Raw genomic sequence first — 25,724 nt, 5'->3', positions numbered from 1 at the left:
GTAATCGATCCACGGTTTATTATTTATTGTTAAAATGGGATATCCTGTTATACAGAATTTTCTTGATCAATATTCTCTTTTTGACTTGTCATCTTTGAACGAACGAGTATTTTAGATAAAAGAAATTTTTCTTTTACTTTTTAACAGCCGCAAAATTCAATAATTAATGAGTGATAAAAGAATCTCAGTGACAATCGATCGAAGATGTCACTGATAGCACAGATTGCATTTAACATCTATAGTCTTTATTGTTATTGTCAAATTGCGTTATGTCTCGTGTAAAAGAGGGCGTGTTCCGTCATAAAATATTCAGTTAGGTTCCCGAAGAGTATCTTTCCTCGTTCAAAATTATATCGCAGCATACGTGAGCTCTTTGCAAATCCCGTACGAGCCACTTATCTCTCGATCTAAAATAATGTTTCAACTTTAAAATGGTAGTTTTAACGAGGATATAATAATAATATCTTTAAATAGGTGATGTCGTCTTTCCATTTTCGCCTTGCAAGTGTTACTCCATTCTCAAAATAATCGCATCGTATACGTCACTCTTTGATCAACTTTTGAATAAGATGCCTTAAATCGGAGCAATGTTCCTATTGTATATCAATATCTCGGATCCAGGACAGACGTGTGTAATTCTGAACACACATTACGCGCGCGGATGCGGATCCCTTTATCTGCGAAAATAGACTGACATTGGTTCCCGTTTCACGGTATTAATATCTATTAATATCTGTGGATCCCAGCGTATCTCCTCTACCGGCCGACTGACAAATTATGTTACACTCCGTACAAAAGGGCGTAACTCTCTTCCTGCATCCGCAGCGGTGGCGGCGGCAGCGGCGGCGGCGACCGGCAAACGCATTTTTTCGAGTGTTTTGTGGTGGTAGTGGCGACGGCTGGGACATGAGAGATGAAGGGTGCGAGGGTGTGTGTGTATGAGAGAGAGAGAGAGAGAGAGAGCAAGAGTGCGGTGTGGGAGAGGGATGAGGGTGGCCCTGCTGCTGGCGTACGTACGCTATGCATGCGCTTTAGTAGACCAGGTGGAAGGAGACGCGAGTGCAGGGAGGGTGGTAGGGTGGTTGGGTGGTTTAGGCGGTTGGCCGATAGCGGTGGCCCCAGAGAGGTGGTAGTTGCCGCTGCGGAAGGGGTTGTGCTGACGATTGCGGAGGGTGTCGGCGCAGGAGGGGAAGGAGGGCGTCGCCTGCCGCGTCGGGTCGTCAACCTTTCTGCGGCACTGCGACGTCGTCGGGGTCGTTATTATTTCCTCCTCTTCCCTCTTCTCCTTCTTCTCATCCTCTTCCCATCCTTGGTCCCAGCGTGTCTTTGCACGCTCTAGTCGTCTCCATCGCTCTTCCCCGTCCTTCCGGTACTACCTCTTCGAGGCGCGTGTTACTCTCCTTCCATCCTCTTTCTCGTGTGTCCCGTCTTTCCGTTTGGCTCGTCTTAACACACGCTCCTTCGACGCTACTCTCCATGTTTCGATCCATCTTCGTATCCCTTCGTTCGTTCGCTCGTACGGCTTCCGAGGTCACGAGATCTTGCCTTCGACGATCACTCATGCGTGTACACACGGTTGCCTCTTTCTTGCCCTCTTTCTTCTTCTTCGGATAGGTAAGCAGTCCGCGCCGGTGTCTTTATCTTCATATTTTTGTCTTCTTACACAAGCTTCTTGTCTTCCTCGATCCATTTCTCTCTTATCGTTTGCGCGTAACTCTTGCAATAATCATTCACGCAAGCTTGCTCGATTAATATCTTATTATCGCATTTTTAGCATGTTCAAAATATTAACGCTAAAAGATATATTAATGCGTTTAAAGTGTATAAACGTGACCGTTTGATTTCGTACGCTAGCCACTATGAGGAACTTGTTATCAACGTCGACCCAATATGAGAATCAGACGTTCGCATTTACTACTAAACCCGAGGCGAATATCCGAGCTCTTACGTTTCTACGTTCCATGATTACACCGTCGTTGTCATCTTGTTCTCCTTCTTCACTGATCTTTCTAACACGACACCACCGTTGATCGCGGTGAATATCGAGTCGATATTGAATTTCTAAGCGTTTGCTTGTCTTTGAGCACCCGCAACGTTCCATCGACCGGTTTCGCTCGCTCGGCTTCAACCTCGTTGCCTGCTCGCGTTTCCTCGCGTCGAATTTCATCCCTCTCTTCCGTACCCGCTTTTCCGTCCCTCTCGCTGTCGCTGTCGTCGCGTTAAACCGCAATGTCGGCGTCTCGAACCTTGATGTTTCGGAACGACTACCATCTTGAGGCGACCGATATTTCCGAAAGTAGCGAATAAGTAAGAATTTTGGCGGAGTATGGATTAGCCGGCCTAGTATCATTCCGTGTCACCCTGTGGTCTCCGGATTACGAACTGTCCCCGTCTTGCTTCCGATCTCTGCGAACGCAAAGAATAACAGCTGGCGGAAAAAGAAATTTCTATTCTCGAAGATGAATTCAGTTTTAACAATTTTATTCTAGGCGGTTGCATTTTTCTCTTTACGACAGGAAAATCAAGTGATTTTTATTTCTAATGAACAAACGACGTTATTTTATTACGTGCTTTAGATCGGACTTTTTTCCGAGCAACTAATAAGAGTGTAGGGATAGATTACACACAGACTGTAATCATAATTTACTTGCGCAGGGTAGCTATATTAGTGCAGAGAACGTCGTTCAGTCTAGCGATTTGAAGGTATGTAAATCCCGGTAGATCACAGTCAAGCTTTTTTCGCAGGAGTTTTGCGAAGATACAAAAACGATGTTTCGAATCCCCCAAAGTAGTTTCCAATTGTTTGTTACGAGCTCTGACATCTCCTCCATAAAAGCCCGATTCTCTGCTCACCCTCCTTCTCGTAACTTGACCTTTGATTATTCAGACATCAGTATTTTGAACGACACGGTCGTTGACCCCGGCTAACTCGGTCGTTGACCTTGAGCCATCTGTCTGTTGACCTCGCGAGTGTCGCGGCCGTCGACCTCGGCCGGAGTTTCGACGTTGAACTTGGGTAATCACGCTTGGGTAATCTTCACCTTGAACCGCGCGAATCCGCCCCCTCTGGATTATCAGGAATTCGCGGAGGCGTCGATTTCTGTTGTCGTCGATGCATCTCTCTCGCGTCGCGCATCTCCACTCGCTCTGCGAAGGTGAAATTCTGATCAAGCCCAAGGCAGAGCCGTGCAGAAATTAAGAGGGTCGGATTGAGGCGTGAACGTTTACAGCTTCCGCCGTGTTTACTGAGACATGAAGACAAGAGTTGTTCTTCCGCCATTCGAAGCCTCTTTCCGCGTCTACTAGGGATGTCATGCGATCTTCATTAATTGAATAGATCTCTGAATCAATCTTGAATCGGATTGATTGAAATCGATCTGCTAAAAAATCGGAGCCGAATGAATCGATCTATTGGAGATCGATTTAATTAAAATTTTTTTAGTAACGTCCCAGTGAGATATGACAATGGAATAGACGTCGAATCTACGTCAATTTAATGATTTCATCAATGATTTTGATTTGCTCCCGAGTAAAATAATTTTAATTTAAAAATCTAGATTTAAACTAACATCTCTGTGTAGTTCTGAACTCAACTACTGACGTAAAATCGGCGAAATATCGTATATAAACGCGTTAAATTCGGTTTTTATAACAACTGTCAATTGGTGTTATAAATTAGAATTTAACTAGCATTTATTTATACATTTTGTCAATAATAATTATACTAGTTGTAACTACAGATAATATTAAATCCGATTAATGTTAACCGGTAACGTGTAAACGTAAGCAGTGTAAGCACAGTAATGATATTACAACTTTGAATTCTTTGGAACACGACATATATAGGACTAATTCTCAATTAAATAGTAGAGATCTTAACGAAAATATTAAATCCTTTTTATTGCATATATTATAAAACGTATTTGTTGAATAGTGCAATAAAGATATAATAATAATTATTACGTAAAAAAATACAACTTTTTAAATGTCTATACTTGTCAGAATCAAATCTGACAATGGTATTAGTACCATGCAGAATTCACGATAGTTGAAGGATTCTAGATATCATTTTATCCTTGTTTAATATTCGGTGAGCAACAGAGATGAAATGATATATTAAAATATATCTTGAATCCACTCCTACGCTTCGAAGATTGATCTCTTATTAAATGAATCGATCTACCTTAAAATCGGATTCTGACGAATCGATTAAAAAATCGATCTTTTAGAAGATCAAATCGAGATCGCACATCCCTATAGCGTCTACTTGCAAATAATACACTTCTTAACTGTCGCAAGTAGAGATAATTGGGCCGAATGTCGTTGAAACGAACATCAAGTACATACTTGGAAAATATTTGTAAGATTTAACACATTTTACATGCCCCGAACAATCCGTCCAAATTTTTGTGATAATTTAATATATATAAAATGAATATATTAGGAAGTAATATAATTATTGTGTAAAAAATTAATACTAATTGTTTACAAATTGTTGTATTAATTTTTGCATATAAACATTTGAAGAAGTAAAATACACATACACAGAAAATATATATCATTGATGTATATTTTCTATATATGTGTATTTTACTTTTTCAAATGTTTTCTACGTTACATGCGATATGCAATATTATAAATAGATTTCTGTCTCGAATTTAATCGTGTATTATAGATCATTTAAAGTGGTAACTTAAAACTCGAATAGCAAAAGACCACTCAAAACGAGTGAAATGTAAATGTTACGAAAAATTAAGTCTGCACTTGGACTAATTCGTCACTCTAATTAATAGTTCCACTTTTTGAGTGATTTCTTAGAAGGATGATGTATATAAACAAGCATGTATGCTTTGAAATTAATGATTTAACAGATGTCATTAATAATGTTATTATTATGTTTGACGTTTTTAAACTTGCAAAGTTTACAAAGGTAAATATAGATCGATTATAGTAACCACCCTGAAAAGAGAAGGTTGTTGCCATAACCTGACAAGTGCACAAAATTGATCTAATCATCTTTATACAGGTGAACGTTGAATCTCTGTTATGAGAAGACATGCTATATATTAAGATCTACGCGAAACGCTCCTTGATTTAAATCAGGATGAAATAGGATTTGTGGATATTGCGCGAAGCCACGCTACATAGTTACTCTAATAATTTGAATAAAACATTCATTCCTAGCTTATATGAGTGCCCGCGTTCATTTAAATTAGTTTGACAAATCCTTTCTTTTGGTGTGAATATTGCAGTCATTCTAATATATTGTTAGTCGTGTGTGAAACCACTTTACGGTATTTAATAGAGACTGTCCTTGTACTCTTATCGTTGATATTTATTTGGCCGAATTTCTAATACTAAAATTAACGTTAGAAGGTTAGCAATGACTGCGTATACTCGTAAATAAAACCTTTCGCCTCATCTTTATATACTATAATAAGCCTTATTCGTATTTCACCGCTAGTGTATTGTAATGTACATACGTCTTATATTCAAAGAAAAAGACCCAAGTGTCTTCCTTCGATATTGATGAGTTTGTAATATGTTATTTTGTAGATGAAAATAACGGACACACATTTTTTTTATACGTGCCGTATCTTACTTTAAGTGAAACACTCCTTAAAAAAACTCGTTTTTTCTTTCGAAGCGAATATCATCGAAACTATAGAACATATTTTAGAAAAAAATATTTGAAATAAAAGTTCCAAGAGTACATAATAATGATTATAATTAAAACAAATTTTTATTTTTTATAAATAAAATGTTTTTATTTTTAAACAATATAAATTTTAAATTATTATTATAAAATATTCTTGAAATTATTCAACTTTTATTTCAAACATTTTTTCTATCTCGTAATTTTGATGATATTCGCTTCGAAAGAAAACCGATTTTTTACAGAGATGTTTTATTTCTTAAAAGTACCATAGAGTATATATAAAAAATACGTGTCCCTTATTTTTCAAAACAACATATAAGCTCATAAAAATTAGAGAATACTTGGATCCCTTTCCTTGTTAGTTTTATGAAAATTTTTTCGATTGTCAAGCTGCCATATTGAATTTGTCATTTTGAATTTCGAATTTCTAATATTAAATTTAAATTAAAAAAAGCCCTTATAACAAATCTTTAGTAGACTTTGTCTATTTTTTAATATTAACATTATTGTAGCGAATCGGAAGCCATTATAGTGGCCCTAAAAGTATCATGTTTTGAGATAAAGAGTACAGTCAATTATAATCTTACTTAATAAGATTGGAAAAATAGACCTATATATTCATAGTCCTCTAACGGTTAAATTAACATTCGAATATGTTAAAACTTGAACACAAAAATGTTAACAAAGATTGGTTTTAACACAATTATTTTTTGTTGTATAATACAGAATGAAATTTTGAATAAGACGAACCTTTAATATTGGATATATATCGAGAATAATCAGAAATCGATAACAAAAATAAGACAAATCGGTAATTCAAATAATTTAACTTAGCTGCAATATGTACAAGAGCATGGCCGAATAAATAAAACGGAAATGTATTTCAATGATATATTGATTTGATTTTTTATTTCCGTATTGTAATCTGTGTAAAATAACTAATTAATAACAGAGCATGGAGTTTAAATGGGTCTAAATATATCCCCACCACACGGGACATTTACTTTGCGTTTTCTCCCGAAATATAGCTGCGGCAACGCGACTGCGTGATTTTAATAAGATTCAGACTGTATTTAAAAATCGTCCTCGATTGGATATCCCGAAAAGGCGAAACGCGTGTCACATGTTCTAGACAGAACCGGTTCTGAGGGCCGACAGGTCCCAAATGCGGGGCCCGTTTTCCAATCCTGAAATCCTTGCGTCGCATCGTCTCACGTTGACCGAGGATGCAGCATGCGCCGCTCCTTACAAATTAAAAGAAAATTTTTGTAGTCTGCTTTTCTAATCTTCGAGTCATTGACAAATATCGAATAATATTCATTTCCTGCCGAACTATCTCCCTTTCTTTTTCTAATTTATATGTTATTGTACAAAGAGATAACATTCTCAAAGATTGTGTGACGTACAAATCGCTTAACATTGAATATAATTAATGAAATAACCTGCAATACACAACTGGAATCTTATAAATATATGGCTGAAATAATATTAAAATTTTCTATGCTTTATAAATAATTTGTTTATTTTTCGTACTTTTAACTTTATTTCTCTTATTTTTTTTACTTTTATTTTTTTATTTTTCGAATTCTTTTCTCTCTCATTATACCATTTTTAAGGTATACTTCAGAGACTATACTATTAGAGAAATGTATATATAATTTTGTAATATAAAATATAAATTTGAATATTGAAATCTATACCAGGGATCAGGGAAGAAATAGTGCACGCGTAATACGTGCGTTGTTGTGTTCTAATATATGTTAATTTGTTAATTTTATTTACAACTTATCTATATATTTAACTTTTCACATATGTTTGATAATATTGACAAGAAATTTCGCGATGCACAAATAGCAAAAAACTAAAAAAAAAACTAACGAATAAATCGAATTGTAACTCAAATTCCAGCGACTTAGTCAGACGGGTCCGGGCATTTGATTCGGTTGGGAAGAGAGTATAGAAATGTGCGAGAACCATAAGTTAACGAGACTCTGGCGTATCCTCTTACGCAGGTATTCTAGACGGTAAACAGCACGAACGGGACAAAGAAAAATAAGGTGACGGACAGCGAGACGTGCGTGTGTCGAACATCAGTAGCCGTAACATTGTTGCCTGCATTTTACGATAACAAAAACAAGGAGAACTCGAGTGAATCCTGAGAAAGTTCTTGAAGAGAGTGTATCATGGATAACTAGATAAAAGTTGGGAAGACTATCAAAATTAAAAAAACAGAGTGTAACGTGCCTCTAGGCCTATTCTATAACTTTTTAACGATAATTTTACTAGCTAGGGATGTCGTTGCGCAGGTATTTTACATGATGAAAAACTTGCGTAACGACAGTATAATGATACCGAACTGTCGTTAAAAGTTACAGAATATAGACCTACTGGTACGAAACACGTAACGCGAAAAACCATTGACGCTGCACAAACGAAAATTCCACGCGATTTTCCTAGATTATTAATTACCTTTTATTAAAAATATATACTTCACAAATGTGAGACGTTTGTCGCGCGGGAATTTTCATTTGCTCGAAAATGCGTCTGTTCAATCGCAGCTGCGATACTACTACTTGCGTGCTATCCGAGTCAATTTAAGCCGGAGCAATATTTGTGTGTAATATGTACTCGCATTCGAAACGCAAGCACGGCGCGGTATTATTTTTCCTGAGTACATCAACGAAATATCTGTTTCGAATGGAGAGGAGAGGAGAGGGGAGGGGGAATGGATACTCTTTTTTGACACGGGAGTTTGGTGAAATTCAATCCTCATCCTGATAGGGATGACGATAGCGAAAGAAAATAAGCGTCGAATAAAAAGCGTTGTCGATACATCGCGAACTGTGTAGCCAAATTTTGATCTCAGATTAGACCTATAGATTAAATACTCCTTTGCTGCTTATTTATTCCGTCACGCAGTAATATCATTCCAATATAAAGAAAGAATGATATGAAAAGAAGTATAATATTATTAGGAACAATATATTAATATTCTCATTAGCATCTCTAAGTTGTATTTTATTTTTATAAAAGGGATAAAGGACTCATAGAAAGGAAATATAATTAAAAGTGCAATATTACGAAATTCTCTTTTGTTTTAATAGAATGATCCTTAGAAGATGACTCAAAAGCTGCAAGATGAAAGTAAATATAATGAATTTTGTAAGAGTTTAAAAGCTTTGAATCAATGTTCTTGAATATTAAATTACAACGTAAGACATTACTTTAATAAACATTAAATGTTTTCATCGCGTCTTTTTAACATTTTGTTATGCTGTGATTCAGCGTTTCTGAAGAGAGAGAGAGAGAGATTCAATATTAGTGTAACATATTTTGAAACGATCTTTGATCTGATTCAGTATAACTTTTTTTTAGGTTAGTATAATTATTGATATAAGGCCTGTTCTTTTTGGCTGAACTTTTGCACCAGTTTATCTTTCTTCCTCTTCTTTCCTCCTGGAGAGAAAAGGAAGAAAGATGAACTGGTGCAAAAGTTCAATCAAAAAGAACAGGCCTATTTACATATGCATGTACCTTAATCAATGATTACGTACATATATGTATATACATAGATGGTATATATAATGATTTTAAGCTCGGTAGCGCGTTATGTTCTGTTGTGTTCTAGTATGTATAAATAATAATTACCATGCGACAGTAAGAAACGAATGTAAATCTAAATTTTCGTCGAAAGTATTAGATCTATTGCGCTTCCCAACCATTTGAATCCCAGGATCCTAGTAGTCACGTAGAGACTATCTGGTATTCGTGTATCTGGTAGACGATGTTGAAGTCGCGAGATAAAACACCGACAGGATGTTTCCACTTTAGGCGAGAAAGGGCGTGAAAAATCGGCGGACGCGGTTTCCGTGGAAACGCGACGATCCACGGTCGCTCAGGGCTCATTTGCCTAACTTCCGGCGGTGCGCCAGTTAGCCCGTCATGGACGGCTCCGCGCGTTATATATCCTGAATAATGCATAGAGAGCAGTGGGGCGAGAAGGAGAGCGCGAGAAAGGATGAGGAAGGAAGAGAAAAGTGAGCGATGAAGAAGACGAGGGAAGAAGATTAAGAGAGAGGAAAAGAGAGAGAGTAGAGTCGGGCCGTCGTACCTGCGCCCTTCACGAAAGCGGTTTGGACCTGCGAAGGGTCCGATGAGAGAAAACTCCGTCCGGCGTATATATATAATATAATAAATAGACGGACGGGGATCCTTCTCAGTCGGGCATTTATACTCTTGCTTTATGCTAGGCCAGGGAGGATAGGAAGCGAGTGGAGGAAAAGAAGCGAGACAGGACGACACTGGACCGAGATCTTTGGTCTATCTCTGATTTTTTCACCGGATCTGGCTGAAAGACGATCAATGAAAGTACGATGAACATTCACGTCAACTGTCGATCGAGATGACCGGATTACTGAAAATAATTTTTTACAATTCAGATCCATCATCTTGCCTCTAATTTATATCAATCTGATGCGCACTGTGCATCAGATTGTACCTAACCTAACCTAACCTTACCTAACCTAACCAGATTGCACCAGATGTAGCTCGGGTGGGTCTTGCAATCGTTGAAATTTCTCTTTTATTCCGGATCGCACGGGTCATACCAGATTGCATCAGCCTGACAAGAAGATCGATCGCAGCGATCGGAAGTATCCCTTCTCGCAATTTCATAATCCTAACGGACGGAGTCATGAAGGAGCAAAATGTTGGGAATTCTTCGAGAAGCTCTCCGAGGCAAGTCCTCGGGGATGGAGGACTCGAAAGGGGCGGCGATCAGCGCGGGGGAGGAAAGAGGAGACGAGACCGACAGGGGGATCTCTCCAGGAGACGAGAGCTCCTGAGGCTCGAAGGAAGAGAAGGCAGACGGAGAGCTCCCGGGTGGACGGAAGAAAAGGATCGGCGCGGGAGAGGAGTCGCGCACAGGACCACCGCAAAAGGGAGGAAGCGAAAAGGACGAAAGAGACGGCGCGGCGGTGGTAGACGAGACGAGACGGGCAGACGGGCGGGCGGGGTAGAGGTACGAGGGTGAGAAGGACGAAGGACACGAGAGGGTCGGGCAATTTTCCTTAAAAATATCCCGCAGACGGTGGCCCGAGAACGAGAGGGCGAGGAGAAAGAGACGGCTAAGGGTGGCTGCTGGGAATTGCAGACAGGCAGGCAGGCAGGCAGGGATAAGGGATACTAAGGAGGGATGACGTAGGGTAGTACTGTCAGAGAGTAGTACGCGTGGTGGTAGTAGAGATCGTCGATACTATACGCGCCTCGCTTCGTCGAGAAGAGTTGGGGTAGGCTCGCCCTCCGCCGCCATCCTACCATCCGTTCAACTCTCTAGCCGTCCCCTATTCCCTTATCCGCCCCCGCGCGTCCTTCCTCTCACACTATCTCGTTCTCTCTCTTGATCTCTCAGTCTCTCTTAACCGGCAAAACCTCGCCCCGACTGGGGTCGATCGATGCCAGACAGTACTGCTGTTCGTGCGACCAAATCCCGCCGAATGTACATCCACAAAAGTGTTCTCGCGATCTCTCCCTCTTTTCTCGTTCCTCAAGTTCTTTGAACGCTCCTCTCCCGTGGATAAAGAAGTCTATGGTGGCATACTTATCGCGGTTTCGACGGCAATTAACGCTCTAATCGATAAGAATCTTGATTTGCTCTCTCTCTCTCTCTCTCTCTCTCTCTCTCTCTCTCCCCATTGCTCATCTGTTTACATTGATGATTACAATAACGACGCGAGAAATTTTTGTAGCATCGTCCTTTTTTCGTGAAAACAACCCACGTGCACCCGTTTTTCATCAACTCCATAACGTATATGTATGCAAATCGTGTGCGTGAATGGAGTTAAGCGCCCACACGTGAAGGGTCATCTTCAGAACTAGTGGACATCAAACTGCGTCAATGATCAGTTATTAATTTTGAGTCGTCTCCCGACAATGTGACTGGTAGATTTCCACGAATATTAGATATTAAATAAATACAGTACATAAAAAAAGAAAATTTAGTTAAAAACAGCTCCAAGGCAATAAGAAACATATATTGTAACATGTATTTATGTTTAATTTGTTTATGTTCAGCGGCTATTTATACTTATTTTTAAATTTAAACTTTGATAATGACCCGAAGGAGGTCGAAACGTTAGGTTTTTCTCTATATATGTATGTTGTTTAATTTCATTTTAGTTTTATTATACATTTATTGTTAACTTTGAATTTTTGTATTACATGTTACAATATATGTTTTTTATTGGCTTGGAGCTGTTCTTAACTAAATTTTCTTTTTTGATATTTATGAGCCATTATACAATACATAAATATTTTTCGAACATTATAAAATATTATGAATGAGCAAAATTTGAAATTTTATCAGAAATATAAGCGATAACAGTTTATGTAGACATCGCCATACACATTTATTAGCCCGTTTATTTCTTTCGTACAACAATAGATTCGGTCGAGTAGGCAATTGTTCGGAATCTGTCTTTCGCCATTTTACCCTTGGATGTCGTCGAGCGCGTATATTATTGAAACTTGCAAAAGTCTGAGGGGAGGGGGAGACGGCTAAGAGCATCATCTCGCGGCAGTTCAGATCGAGCGAACTTGGGTGGTTTTTTCCGGTTTTTTTCTTTTCGAATGGACCACCGGATCGATGGCCGCTGTCTACAAGGTGTTTCAAAAGAGAAGGAGGAAGAAGAGAAAATCGTCGGAAGATGTTTATACTTCTTACACTTGCCGGTTGCATTTTCATTTTTGCGTTCTTATTATTATTATTTTTTTTTTTCTGTTCGCGTACCTCTCACAACGCAACGTATTGAAGAAATCAACGTAGTTCGATTTAACAGCGAGAGGAAAAGAGGATGAAACAGCAATAACTAATAGCAACTTCTGTTTCTATAGACCGAACAAAGAAGTACGATCAGGTAATAATGGTCCAGCTCGGATTTGGAAGAATGAGAATATGCGACGAATAGACCGAAGCCATAGTGGATCGTTTCTTTTTCGAAATCCAATGGTCATCGTCTGAAAGCGATGCATCCATTGTCTGCACACATTGAGCATGAAAAGTTTCAGATCGTATTCTTCAAATCGTTAAGTTTTGCGAAAAAATTTTCTCTTGACGGACAAAATTGACTATATATTATATATTCCTTACAAACTTCGTGATAATTTCCCATTCTTGCTAGCCAAATTCACGCAGAGTAATTTGTTCGCAGTGACGAGAGCATTAGAGCTACTTGTAATTCATTTATGTTTCTGAAAATAATATCATTGTAAAATTAATCGAGCTTCAATAAGCTTGAAAAGTCACGTGCCGAATAGGTTTGCTCTACACAGTGTCCTCTTTCGATCGACTTTCAATAGTGCATGACATGCTAATGCGGAATGTGATGTAGCAGCGATCCAGTTTGTCATTATTCGCAGAAAGAGAAGCTCTCGGTACCTCTCGCGATGACGCCGATGATAATTCATCGGCAGTTACACGGGAAACGCCCGCGATAAGACTTTATGTACACCCTGTGTGTTAACAGGAACGCTTTGTTCGGTATAAAGAAAGTGGAGGAGGAAACTCGGTGCATCTAAATATAGAAGTGACTGTCGCGAGGAGGTTGCACGGCCATTAAGCCACGATCACACCGCCTCCCTTCGCGCATGATCAAGCGATTCGTGATAATTCACACATACATATACTATCTAATTCTCGCACATTATTTAATTCTTGGACTTGCATTTCCCGCAACTGACACTTTAACGAGTATTCCATGGAAAGTCGAAAGCTTATACCTATACATATTTTAGTCTTTACCGTCAACCATCGACTAATGCTAATTCTTAAATATGTAGATTCTGTCATCTCTGCGTAAACATTTCCTGACGTAAAAAAACATTTGACGATTAACTTGCGAAAAATAATGAAAACTAAACTGAAAACACAAAACTGATTAACAACATTCTCGAGAAAATAATTGTATAAATCTACACGGATATATTTTGCTGGAATATCTAAAAATGTAAGTAACAGATCTGAAAATAATAATGATTATTATTATTATGATTATTTATTGTATATTGAGAAATTACAGAGTATACACAAATGATGAGGAGGCACCAGCAGAACTGCTGCCTCCCAGAAAACGAAACGAATTACAAGTTACAAATTACAGAGGAATGAAAACAATTCCTGAAAGTATATCTTGTTTAATAAATAACTCGATAGCGTCAAGAAAGTAGAAGACAAGAATGCTAAGTATAAATGCAAGAAGGCATAATTAAGATAGCAAACGCAGAATTATTACAAAGCAAACAGAGACAATTAAAATAAACAGAATTTATGTAGAACATACGGAGACAATTAAAGTACAATAAAATAATAATGATGAATTATTTGCGGTTAAGATTAAAGAGAGTTGATACGAACTTCGCAGCTGTAGAGCGAAACGAAAGAAATGAAGGAGAAGAACGGATAAAAGAGAGTAATATTAATATATAATGTAAAATTTTATGGCAGTATAGGAATTTTGTTGGCTCATTAAAATAATGATATAGAAAACTCAAGCATGGTGGACATTATTTTTGGATCTAGTTAAATTTTTAGATATCATAGCAAAATCGTTTTTTCCATGCAGATAATTGCACTGAGAGAAATGTTTTAATATATATAACTATTTATTTTGTTGATATGTGACTAACAAATACTTTTTTACTTTTTCATTAAAACACAATTTTTAAGTGAAAAAGTATTCGTTAGTCACATATCGACAAAATAAATGGTTATAAGTACGTACCAAACATTTCTCTCAGTGCGCAAAAATACATTCGTACTCATGTTAGAATTTTTATTAATATATATTATTTATGAATATCAATAAAATTGTGAGAGGAGAAAATAGAAAAGGGAAAATAGGTTTATCATGGACGTAAAGTAAATTCTCTTATTAAATTCGTAGATCACACACAAGATAAATAAAAAGTACTCAACTGCAAACACATATAGTCGCTGTAATGTTATAAAAAGGTTTTATTAATCCGATATATTCGCAATTGCAGCGACAAAAGTTTGACCGTGTCGATGACAGACTACGATCCCTCAAGAGAATATTCGATGAATTTTTTATCTGTCGTTCCGCTCGGTCGAGTACGTTTAATTTCATTAGCAATCGGCTTCTACGAAGTTCTACTTTTGGCCATGTGTATCGACCTTTCAAGAACAGGAGAAAAAAATATACAGAGACGTTTTACGTCAATTGAAAAATTGCGTGCTTATTATAGAAGATTATAGGTAACAGAAACGAATTTTAGAGATTAGGCTCCAGTAGGATTTGGTTGAAGACAAAAAGTCAGAGTGATGCTTCACATATACAAACACACTCACACGCAGAGTTAATTTCCATTTACGCACGCGAATTCACCTCGTAAATATCCAGTTATCGAAGTGAAAATTTATGCCGTCCGTGCTCTGTTGAGCACATCTCGCGACCGGTCTGCTAAGCCCAATGACAGAACGACGGCACAACTGACACCATAAATAAGTGGCACCGCAAAAATTCTGGTCGTTGCGAGTCGCGTCGCGCGCGACCAACTTACACGCTCCATAAACACCTCCCGCAACAATACGATAGCGCGCTATTGTGCGTGAGATATAAAGTGAGGGAGGAAAATGTAGGAAATGCGTTATTTATTATATCCTTCGAAGATAAGCATCCTAGAAGTTCGCGGATCGAAGATAAAGAAAGGAGACGAGGCCCGAAGCATCGTGGAGAAATTGCATCATGTGACTTGATGCCCTGTAAAAATATTTGCTGGATGATCTCGATGAACGTACAACTAACGTAGCTAGTAATGTTTTTTTTATCGCAGTGAAAAATATTATTAATCGTTATTTTATTGATATTACAAAAATTAATCAAATTTGTTTTGTGTATTTCTTCAAATTCTATAGTACCACAAAAGCACAACTTTTCACTACATTTTAATTTTATAGAATTTATCAATTTGGTTTGTAAAAAACTTGAACAATAAAAAATATTTTGTACTCTCTTACGTTAAAATTGGTCTTTGTTAAAAATTTTATGTTTAGTTTTTAACATATCGATTAATTCAACATAACATGCTTGTATTGCTTGAACATTCTGTATTAAATTAATATTTAACATTTCTTAGTCGTAAAACAAGATAATTTATAAATAAAAAAATATATTTTAAAGTGTAAACTCTGAGCTAAATGAATAAAATGTGTTGATTTAACGTTTATGATATATTAAACTGGCACGTATTTAATTCATTTATGTTCGTCTAAAAATACATTGCTTCTAAGTTATTTGTTCACTTTTACTCATAAATTATGTTATTTGGACATTAAGAGACTTTGAATATCAACTTAACATGAAATATTTGAATAACAGCACATATTATGTTAAATTAATACTCGAATATATGAAAAATTCAACATAAAATTTTAACAAGGACTTGAATGGATCGTCTTCAACACAAATAGAAAATATTGTTTATCATGAATATACTGTATATATAATGATTATGAACTTGTAAGACATGATTAGGCTCTATACTGCTTCTCCACTCAGATATACAGGGCTAGAATTCTGATTAATTGTTTCGCGTTGGTGGACGCCGAAGGGTTTCTTAAAGAGCGGGTTGTAAACTAATTATTAGAGAGGGAGGGAGCGAGCGAGAGAGAAAGACAGAAGGGGGGGAGGCAGAATTATTTGATTTGCCTTATCCGCGCGAGTGCATTTTCTCGTGATCGCTCTCCTCTCTTTTTCTCTCGCAGACGTTCGTTCACCTACGTGTGGCCATTCACCAACGTCGTCGTCGTCGTCGCCGATGTGTTTATGAGCGACAATGCGAGAGACAAGGGAGATACGTGTGTATGTACGATAAATGCGCCTTGCTTGCTGCTGATTCACGTTCCAATAGTTCTTCCTTCTCTCTCTCTCTCGCTCAGTTTTTTCTTTTTTCCTCCTTGTCGTTACACGTGCGTCGCCCGTTTATTCGCCTGTGTACGCTTTACGACAGGCGGGAAAGGATACTGACCGATTGCAAGCCTTTTTCGACCGACGCCACATTGTCGTCGTCATCGTCATCGAACGTCTCTTTCTGCATTCCTCGAACGTTCAGGCAATGAATTCATCCGAGATGAGTCACGTCAGCTGAGAGGATCATTTGCAAGCGTTTTGCAATCATCACGCGGACCAATCCGATGTCTCTTTTAGCGCAAATCATGCGTAGTCATATGTAGGTACGATACGTGTAGATGAAAAAGGGAAATGATTCGTTCAAACTTGTAGAGCTCTGAGCAATGTCGGTGTAACTACACTAATTGCAAGAAAAATGTTCTCATTCTATTAACAAGAAATATAAACGGAATGCATTACGTTCATCAGAATTCTGATTATGATAACTGAATTTCTAGTTATTTCGATAAGAATGTTTGATAGATTTAACTGTAGGATAAGTATTTAATTCGTTGAATTTATGGTTGAATCTACCAGAATTCCAATTAAACCAGACTTTTTTCTAGTTAGGCTCGAGCACGATTTACATGATGCCTTCGCTAGAAAAAATTTGGTTTTGATTAAATCAGCAAAAATGTCCAACAAGAATGATACTCGGGTGAAACTGAATAAAATGCCATTCTTGTTAGGGCTTTTTGTTGGTTTAACCAAAATATTTTTTCGAGTGGTCTCTCCAGCGACTTGTATGCTGCGGAAAATAGCAACGATATAAAACAGATCACGTAACAGGGACAACAGAATTGAGAATTATAAGAGATAAATTAAATTTGAGTCTCCAGCATTTCCGTTCTGAGATTGCGAGTTTATAGAAATCAATCAGGCACGGGAATCTTCAATGACGATAACGAGCCCTCCGTCTACGCACTTTATTGATCGCAAAAGAACACTCGCCATTAATTTAACGCCCACTCGCTATCTCACTCCGAGAACTGTGAATTGTGTGCGGGTGCATATAACCTAGTTGAAATATCATCGACATGCGTCGCGCGTTCCCGAAGCACAACGGCTCTCTCTCATCGTTCTCGCACCGCGCGCGATTATTATTTCCATACATCAGCCTCGTAATTTGAAAATCAATCACCGATCGATGCGAAAATATGTACAATCGCGTGAGAGCAACCCTGGAATCCGAATAGAAAACAAGCCAGAACAATCGGCTCAACTGGTCAAAAATTTCGGTTACTAGCCTACAGTATTAGGTTCTAGAACGGTTTAGTTTATGCTTGTTTCGACGATGACTAGAGGTCGCAAATCTGACCAGTTTCTGGTCATCTCACAGTTACTGGTCAGTTTTTCGTCAGATTTTTAAAGAAATTTTGGAGGGAAGGAGGCAATATTTATTTATCTGTAAATTACTTAATTGGCATTTTATTATTGGCAACTTATTGTTAGTTGATGTAAATTACTTGTTTCGGATGATTAGATAGCAAATTGATCAGTTTCTGCAATGGTTATCTAGCAATTATCGGTTTGTCTTTAACCAGATTTTTCTAAAGATTTTTAGGGAAAATACACGAGCGTGCGAAGACTGAATGTATTAAATCGACTTATCAATTTATTATTATTTTTATTATATACATCTTTTATATTAAGCCATTTCTGTTGGGGTCCATTAGTAATTTTTCTTCTTTTAATAATTTAAACTTGTGAAATTCCGTGACGATTTCACTCGCGCGTATTATTCGAAATCAGATTTCTATTTCCTATTGTATTATCCCGCATTTTTTCATTATACGATACGTCTCGTTCCAATTCATTTTTATTTCTATTTCGTCATTATTTCGTATGGTTTTTCTCACACTGTTAGACTATGATTTCGTATTAAATTAATCGTTTCATTCCGTAGGAGCTCTCGTTTCCTTCATTTCGTATGCCTCACCCTCCTCCGTTACTCCATTTCAAAATTGAATCGTCACGCAGTACGGTTTGTGCGGTTCGATCACGTAGCACGAGTTGACGCGCCGTGGATCTTTGATGAAACTATTTGGGCCTCTCGTTAGGAGGCTGGCTAAGCTAATCGAAAGATTCAGAAAGGCGCACATATGTCTATACGTGCTCGCGCACTTGTGCCTGCACACGTGAGTGCGCGAGTATGTATACTGTATGATTATTTCCACGACGCAGATGGTGCGGTTGGTCGCTGAAAGACGTATGTACATATATTGTTACGATCATTGATCTGTTTTATTCCTCTCTCACACATAGAGCGCGACGGGCCGTGGCTGCAGCTCGCGATCGTTAGTCTATGCGCTACCTTGCCGTGCTCCAGAGATGAAGGAAGACGGAGAGAGAGAGAGAGAGAGAAATGCCAGTATCGATTCCGGCCAACTATATATCCGCGAAAGAAGCTGTACTTTGCCTCCTCGGCAAAGAGAGAACTGCATTTTCTTTCTCCATCAGAACGGCCCACGAGAACCGTGCCGTGATTATTGATGCACAAGTCAGAATTCTGCGCGGGTATAGTCCTTGACACGTGCATATTGCAACGAAATGGAACAAGTGTTCGCACCGTAAGCAGTAAATTACGGGGGCCGTAAGTCTTGCGGCAACATTATAGTGCAACAACGAGAGATCGATCTAAACCAAAGGTCTGTTCTGAATTGTAGTTGAATTAGTGTACACTTAAAACATAATGGATGTGTACACAACCGCTCGAAAATATTATATTTGTCCATTATGTCTTTCTTAATTAAATGAAGAATAGAATTGTGAATTTCAATCTTCTATTTTAACCTTCAATTTTTTAGATGTTAAACTTAATATAATAATATTTGATAGTTGAAAATTTTCTATTTTAAATGTGTAAAGAAAATATACCAGGTATGTAAATATGAAACCGGAATTTACCAATAGATCTCTAGATCTGTCTCTAGACAGATTTTTTTATGTCAAGAAATCTGTCTAGCGGCTGCCTAGTAAATAAGATGTAGGTGTTACATCGTAATTACTAGGCAGTCACTAGACAAATTTCTTATGTCAAGAAATCCGTCTAAGGGCTGCCCAGTAAATAGGATGTAGGTGTAACATCGTAATTACTAGCTAGTCTCTAGATAGATTTTTTATGTCAAAAAATCTGTCTAGTGGCTGCCCAGTAAATAGGATCTAGGTGTAATGTCGTAATTACTAGACAGCCACTAGACAGATTTATTGATATTACGAAATATTAGCTAGTGACTATCCAGTGACGAGTTAGAAATCTTATCTAGTAAATGCTGTCTAGTGGCTAGATGGTAAATCAGATTGGCTAGATTCATTTCTGCTCGGGTAATAGAACGGAATTTTAGCGCATAAAAAGATACGTACAAAAAAGTGTAGGCAAGTATTTCTGAACGGTAGAGTGTTGATTGAAATTTGGCGAAAAGAAAGCGAGAAAGAAATGTTTAGCGCAGTCCAGTACAACGACGAAGAAGAAAGCCTTTTGGTGTGATTTATCGGAAGTAAAGAAATATAACGCAGAGTAATTATGAAAATCAAATTAGAGTACAAACATGAAATAGCGATGTAATATTGTAGTTTGCGTCTTTCGGCACCGGAAAACATACGACATGACTTCCACGTTAATCCGAATTCCGTCGTTTGTTACCGCCGATCGATTTGGAACAAGCTGACAAAGTGCTCCGTCGTCTTCACGCGACATCATGCAGGGGCGACTGGCGAGGAAACGAGATCGACGGGAGGGAAAAGAAAGAGATAGAACAGGAGGATGGAAAATACATGGCCTCCTCCGTGGTGGTGCCGGTCGAGAGGGACGGCCCTGAGCAACGTGGAGACTACCGGGCCCAAGGACGTCGCGGGCCCCAGATTCCCTCTCTGCCTCTCTCATATCTCGTTTCTTCTTCGTAATCTCCCTACGCGCTTTTCGCGGGACCAAGCGGGACGAAGCGTTTTTTAATCCGCTACAATAGGACCCAATGGATCTTGTTTAGCCTCATTACACTGAAAAGAAGTCTTGTTGTAGTCACTGAAATTAGTAAATTTAATTATAGAAAGATACAAATTAGATACTCATATAGTTGAATTCTATTAAACGTTCTCGTTCTAGTCGAGATAATTAGAAATTCAATTACGATAACCAGAATTCTTATTCATATCATCAGTTGAAATTCAATTATGATAACCAGAACAGGTCTGACTGGCGTGACGATTAAAATTTTCGGCTCGATTGTTACGAGAACGGTGAAGAACGGTGTTATGCACGCTTTACAGGAATTTCTTAACTTGGACGTTGCGCGTTGCAACGAAAGAATCTTTGGTGCGTTTGAAATCGATGGATTCTTTAACATTTTTACATTCCTCGTAAGAACGACGAATGAATAAACTCGACTAGGACAACTCGGGCTTGGACACTCATTCGCTGACTCATTTCCATTCCCGTTGATTTGTCTCACTTAACTCGGATGACCGGCCGTCGAGACAAGTAGTCGCCCTCCTACACTAAATCACTATACTTTCTCTACCGTTTGCGTTCTTCAACTCCGGTACTGTCCGTCCAGGTATTATAAATTGCCGATACTGGACATTGTATTGTTGATACATTTCGAGCATTGTATCATAGCGATACTCCTGTTTCAAAATATACTTTCTGAAAAAAGCTATATCCCTATTTTTTTTCTTTAGTTCCCAGCGGTTTGTCTCCCCCCCTTATCCTTCTGACGCAGACGGACCCCTCGGGACGGTTGCTCTCTCAGGGCCCAAAGTTCCCCTTCCTATCACTCTTTCCTCTTTTCATGTGGAACGCGTCTCTCTCTCTCTCTCTCTCTCTCTCTCTCGGTCTATCCCTATTTTGTTCCTCTCTTCTTCGTCTTCTACTTCGCCGAGTTAACACGCCGGCACGCACACGTGGGCCGGCGTGTGCACGCACACATTGATCGCGGGTCGTGTCCTTCGGACCGTTGCTGCCTCGGCAGTTAGCAACAGCACGGCCGCCGCTCGGCCGGAAATACCGGGTGTTCGAATACCATCGAAATCATCCGTTCGAGTGTTTCGCGTGTCGAAGTATTTAAGGATCTGCGGGATGTAACGAACGAGCGGATCAGCCTCATGCCGGAAAAAGAGTCGTGTCGCGTTGCTGCGTCACTGCGCGCGAGGCATTAAAAAGTAGAGTCTTAATCGTCGATCCGTTAACTTTTTCTTTCACGGGAGAGCGGTCACTCTTGTGCGATTTTGCACGAATCTTTGCACAAGAGAAAAAGCAAGAAGGCCGCGCCAGGTGTGCGATGACTCTTAATTTTGCGAAAACCACACGTTGAGCAGTTGATCCTATCCGAATTCATTCCCGAGAAATAACTGCGATTCTGTAATATCTCCTTTTGTCCTGCATTCAACGAGGTATATATTCTCTACGTACTCCGTGGAAAATGATAGTTACCGTCTCCGAGATGTAACTTGTAGTCTCGGCTGAGAGATTAAGCTCTTCTTTCACGACGAAAGAGAGAGGGAGGTTTTGCTTTCTTTTATGTCTGTTAGATGATTATTATTCTGTTGCATCTCTCGGCATTTATTTCGAAAAATACATCGGATATATATTAATGATTTCTACCGATGTTAATAAATTGTTTATATTCATTGCAAAATTTAATGCGTTCATTAAACACACAAGACTCTTGCGTGGACATACTCTTAGAGAAATTGCATTTTATCGCGTCTGTTGGATTAACCGCGAATGGTTCCTTTTTTTTCTGACAACCATTCTCTGCTCTTTTCTTCTTGCGATAATTTTTCATACGTTTGTGACAGGACATATCCTTCGTGTATTTTCTTTAGCTATGCTGTACGTACTAAATTAACGACTGAAGCATCTGGACCATTTATGTCCGACTGATATCCTTTTGAAGGTTCTCGGCAATCTCGGCACCGGACAAGGACTACCCAGAAATTCCTTTTCAGCACAAATGGCTTGAAACCGGTAGTAATGATGTCAACAGGCATGGTAAACGCAAAAGAAGCTTCTCGATCGTACGATATTCCAAGAGGAATATAAAAATCGGTTATAAGAAAACGCGATGTACCTTGTACATCAGACATTCATTTTGCAAGTGCGATAAGTAAGATTTCGAGGTGAGTTCAAGGTTTCGCTACTGAAACGACGCCAATTACCACGCGATTTACGAATTACAGTACAACTAAAATTGAATTGGTTTTACGGATTGCAAAAGTTTTTGTTTACAGAATTAAAATACGCACAAGTAAAAAATGTATTAATTTCACAAGAAGATCGCACAAAAATGAAAGAATTTACTTGCTTTTGGTTCGTATAACTGTCACCTGAAGTTAAAGTTTGCTTATGATGTAAAAGTTTTATAGTTTATGTCAGTAGCATAAGTATTCAGCGGACCTCGGATTACCTGAATGAATAATATTGAGTTTGAGAACTAAGATTGAAAGCCTAGAAAAAAATAAAAATTTTAGGTTGAACGTAATTTACGTGTGTATATGCTTAGCAAATATTTAGAATGCTAAACAGAGCAGTAATTGTGCCTTCAGTAGAATGCTTGCTTGATCTTGCTAGAGATGGTGCTGCGATATGCACAGAAATAAAAATTATTCTCAACTTAAAACGATTATATTCTATTCAACGCAATTATTGTTTCCTATATAAGCAACAATATCAAGTCTTTTTTAAAAAAGACAATAATTGCGTTGAATAGAATATAATCGTTTAAGAATTAAGAAATTAAAAGAATTTGATAACCTCGAATTTTAATATTATATTCTTATATTAATGTTATAATAATAGTTGTCTGAAGAGCATTATGATTATTTTGTTAACAGTATTTTAACGCTATATAATCTTATTTCGAGCTTTATGTATCGAAAACGAAGATATTCTTAAAATGAGAATAGTATTTCTGTATGTTAGAACAGATGTACGCGTCTGAGTGAGACAGAATGGTAATATAAGAAACTGAGTTTGGAATGAAAAAGTCTGTATTATCGACATCGATCAAGTTCGGCCGTCATTGCAGCATCGCCCTCGTTTTAGTGGAATTTCAAGAATTCCGATTTACCGTCGTTTGCATAATGAACGATCTAAGGTAGATATACCAGGCATTTTGGAAAGAGATTTTGTCTAATAAAAAATACTGATGTTGCATACAGTTACGTCGCGTGGCCACGTTAAAAATACAAGAACTTGTGTTTTATTCAGTATCCGAGTGTGTGCTCTGTTTTTGAGGATGACTCTTTTGATGGAATTGCGACGGTTCTTTCTCTTCCAGAGGCGCATGACTTCCACGATGAGGTCCTCGCGAGTTCCGCGAGTCCATTATAGGATGACACTGAAAAATTGATGCTGGTATTCTTGGGAGAAACTTCCGGAGGGGCTCTCGATGATCTTTAATTAATTTTTCGAGTTGTATCGTGACGGACAAAAGCTGGAACTTCTCCGAGAAGATTATGTCGTACAAGTATCTTAGTAGATTTTATTCAAAATATACTGTTACGAGTATGCTTATCTTCCTTGTTGCGATACATTTTCGTTACACTTTTATAGAAAACGCGTCTGGCGTATTCGTGCTCATGAGCGGAATATCATCGATCATGCCTTTAATACCGAATGCATTTATAACTTTACTTTTCCTCATGTAGCACGAGGTAGAATCGTGCTCCGTTGATAAAAGTTCAGATAATCTGTAGTAATAATGACTATATTTGTAAAAATCTTGGAGGTAATGAACCGGCGGCGATAAGGTACTTTTAACAACACTCTCCTATGCATTCTCTAATCGAGATTTTAACGTCTGTGTGTTCCAGGAGAAGAACTCTTTCTTGAATTACAACGTGTCCTGTATTTTAACGCTACCGCCTTATCAGAGACAAGGCTATGGCCGGCTGCTCATTGACTTTAGTAAGTATATCAGGAGACACAACAGTGTCTCGATCAATTAATACATTTATAAAAACTGATATTGTGATTAATGCAATACATTAAGTAAGGCTGCTGATCCATCTATCCTCTAGTATTGTTTTTCTTATTACTGCGTGGAATTTAAGATATTAACGGGAAATAATTGGGACAGACGAAAAATTCACAGAGCCTACTGAGATTTGAACTCGGACTTTTCATTTTTAATTTTAGCACTTAGCATGCTACATCGCACGAGTGTTCCACTATTCTCATAATTATCCCGGTTATTTGTATATACTGTGATATCCTACGGTTCTCTTTATTTCCTTATAACTTTGCTATTTCTAACATTACATTCACTTTCGAATGTGTTGACAATTATTTTAAGTATTGTCCTACATGATGCAATCTTTCTAACGATTCATTTAATTGAAGATGAAAGCCGGTTCTATCACGAAATGTGTTATACGCACATCTTGCAACGACGACGAAGAGCTGTGTTTCGAATTTTTGCTATGAATCAGTGTGGCCTTTTGATTGAATCACCGTCGTTGTTGATAGATTATGTATTCTAGCGAGCTGGTATAGACTATGTCTATAAATTCGCTGTGAATTTAAAGCGTCTCCTATCTGTTTTTCATCTTTTCATCTTTTAAGACTTCCGTTAAAGTACATTTTCACAAATCGCTCGCTCCAGCCATTTCAACAACAAACGAAACCCATGATCAAAATTAACGAATATTAAGTATCATCTATTTTGATCGCGTTATTCTTTTTGTCGCTGAAACGATCAACAAGCGGTTCGTGAAAATGTACTCTCATCCTAAATTGCGATCGATATTACCACCGAGCGCGCAAGCACGCTTGATGCTTAAATGCGTCGCGGAATGTGCGATCGTGTCGCTTTCTTTCCCTGTCGTTCGCTTTACGTGCCAATTCCATGACGAATCCGATGCACGGCGATTCCTCATCGACGGTCGTCACGCACGCACGCACGCACGCACGCATGCACACGCGTGTGCGCGGTGCGAGGCACATAGCTTTGATAATTAAACGCGGGGCTTTTTGCCGTGACGTCATTTTCATTGATGCCGAGCGAGTGTCGGTGGCGTCGGGAGCGGGCATCGCGGCGCTACTACACCGATAGTAGTATGAAGAGGAAGAGGGGTGTGTCGAGAGTTGGTTGGTTGGTTGG

General features: G+C 38.4%; 1 protein-coding gene across 4 annotated transcripts in view; it reads left to right on the top strand.

Moving 5' to 3' along the window:
- The window catches only part of chm (lysine acetyltransferase chameau), a 47,370-nt gene that overhangs the window by 10,255 nt on the left and 11,391 nt on the right, over window positions 1–25,724 (top strand). For 3 of the 4 annotated variants that reach the window (XM_018501897.1, XM_018501896.1, XM_018501898.1), the window contains exon 10: window positions 24,436–24,529. In XM_018501897.1, the coding sequence (XP_018357399.1) occupies window positions 24,436–24,529 (94 nt within the window). Of the gene's footprint in view, window positions 1–18,888; window positions 19,204–24,435; window positions 24,530–25,724 lie in introns of those variants that run through there. The other variant, XM_018501899.1, reaches the window with a different exon arrangement.

This window comes from Trachymyrmex cornetzi, unplaced genomic scaffold (assembly GCF_001594075.2).
Source record: "Trachymyrmex cornetzi isolate Tcor2-1 unplaced genomic scaffold, Tcor1.1 scaffold144, whole genome shotgun sequence".
Classification (NCBI taxonomy): Eukaryota; Metazoa; Arthropoda; class Insecta; order Hymenoptera; family Formicidae; genus Trachymyrmex; species Trachymyrmex cornetzi.
Note: the sequence above shows the minus strand (reverse complement) of the source record. Positions and strands in the feature narration are given on the sequence as shown.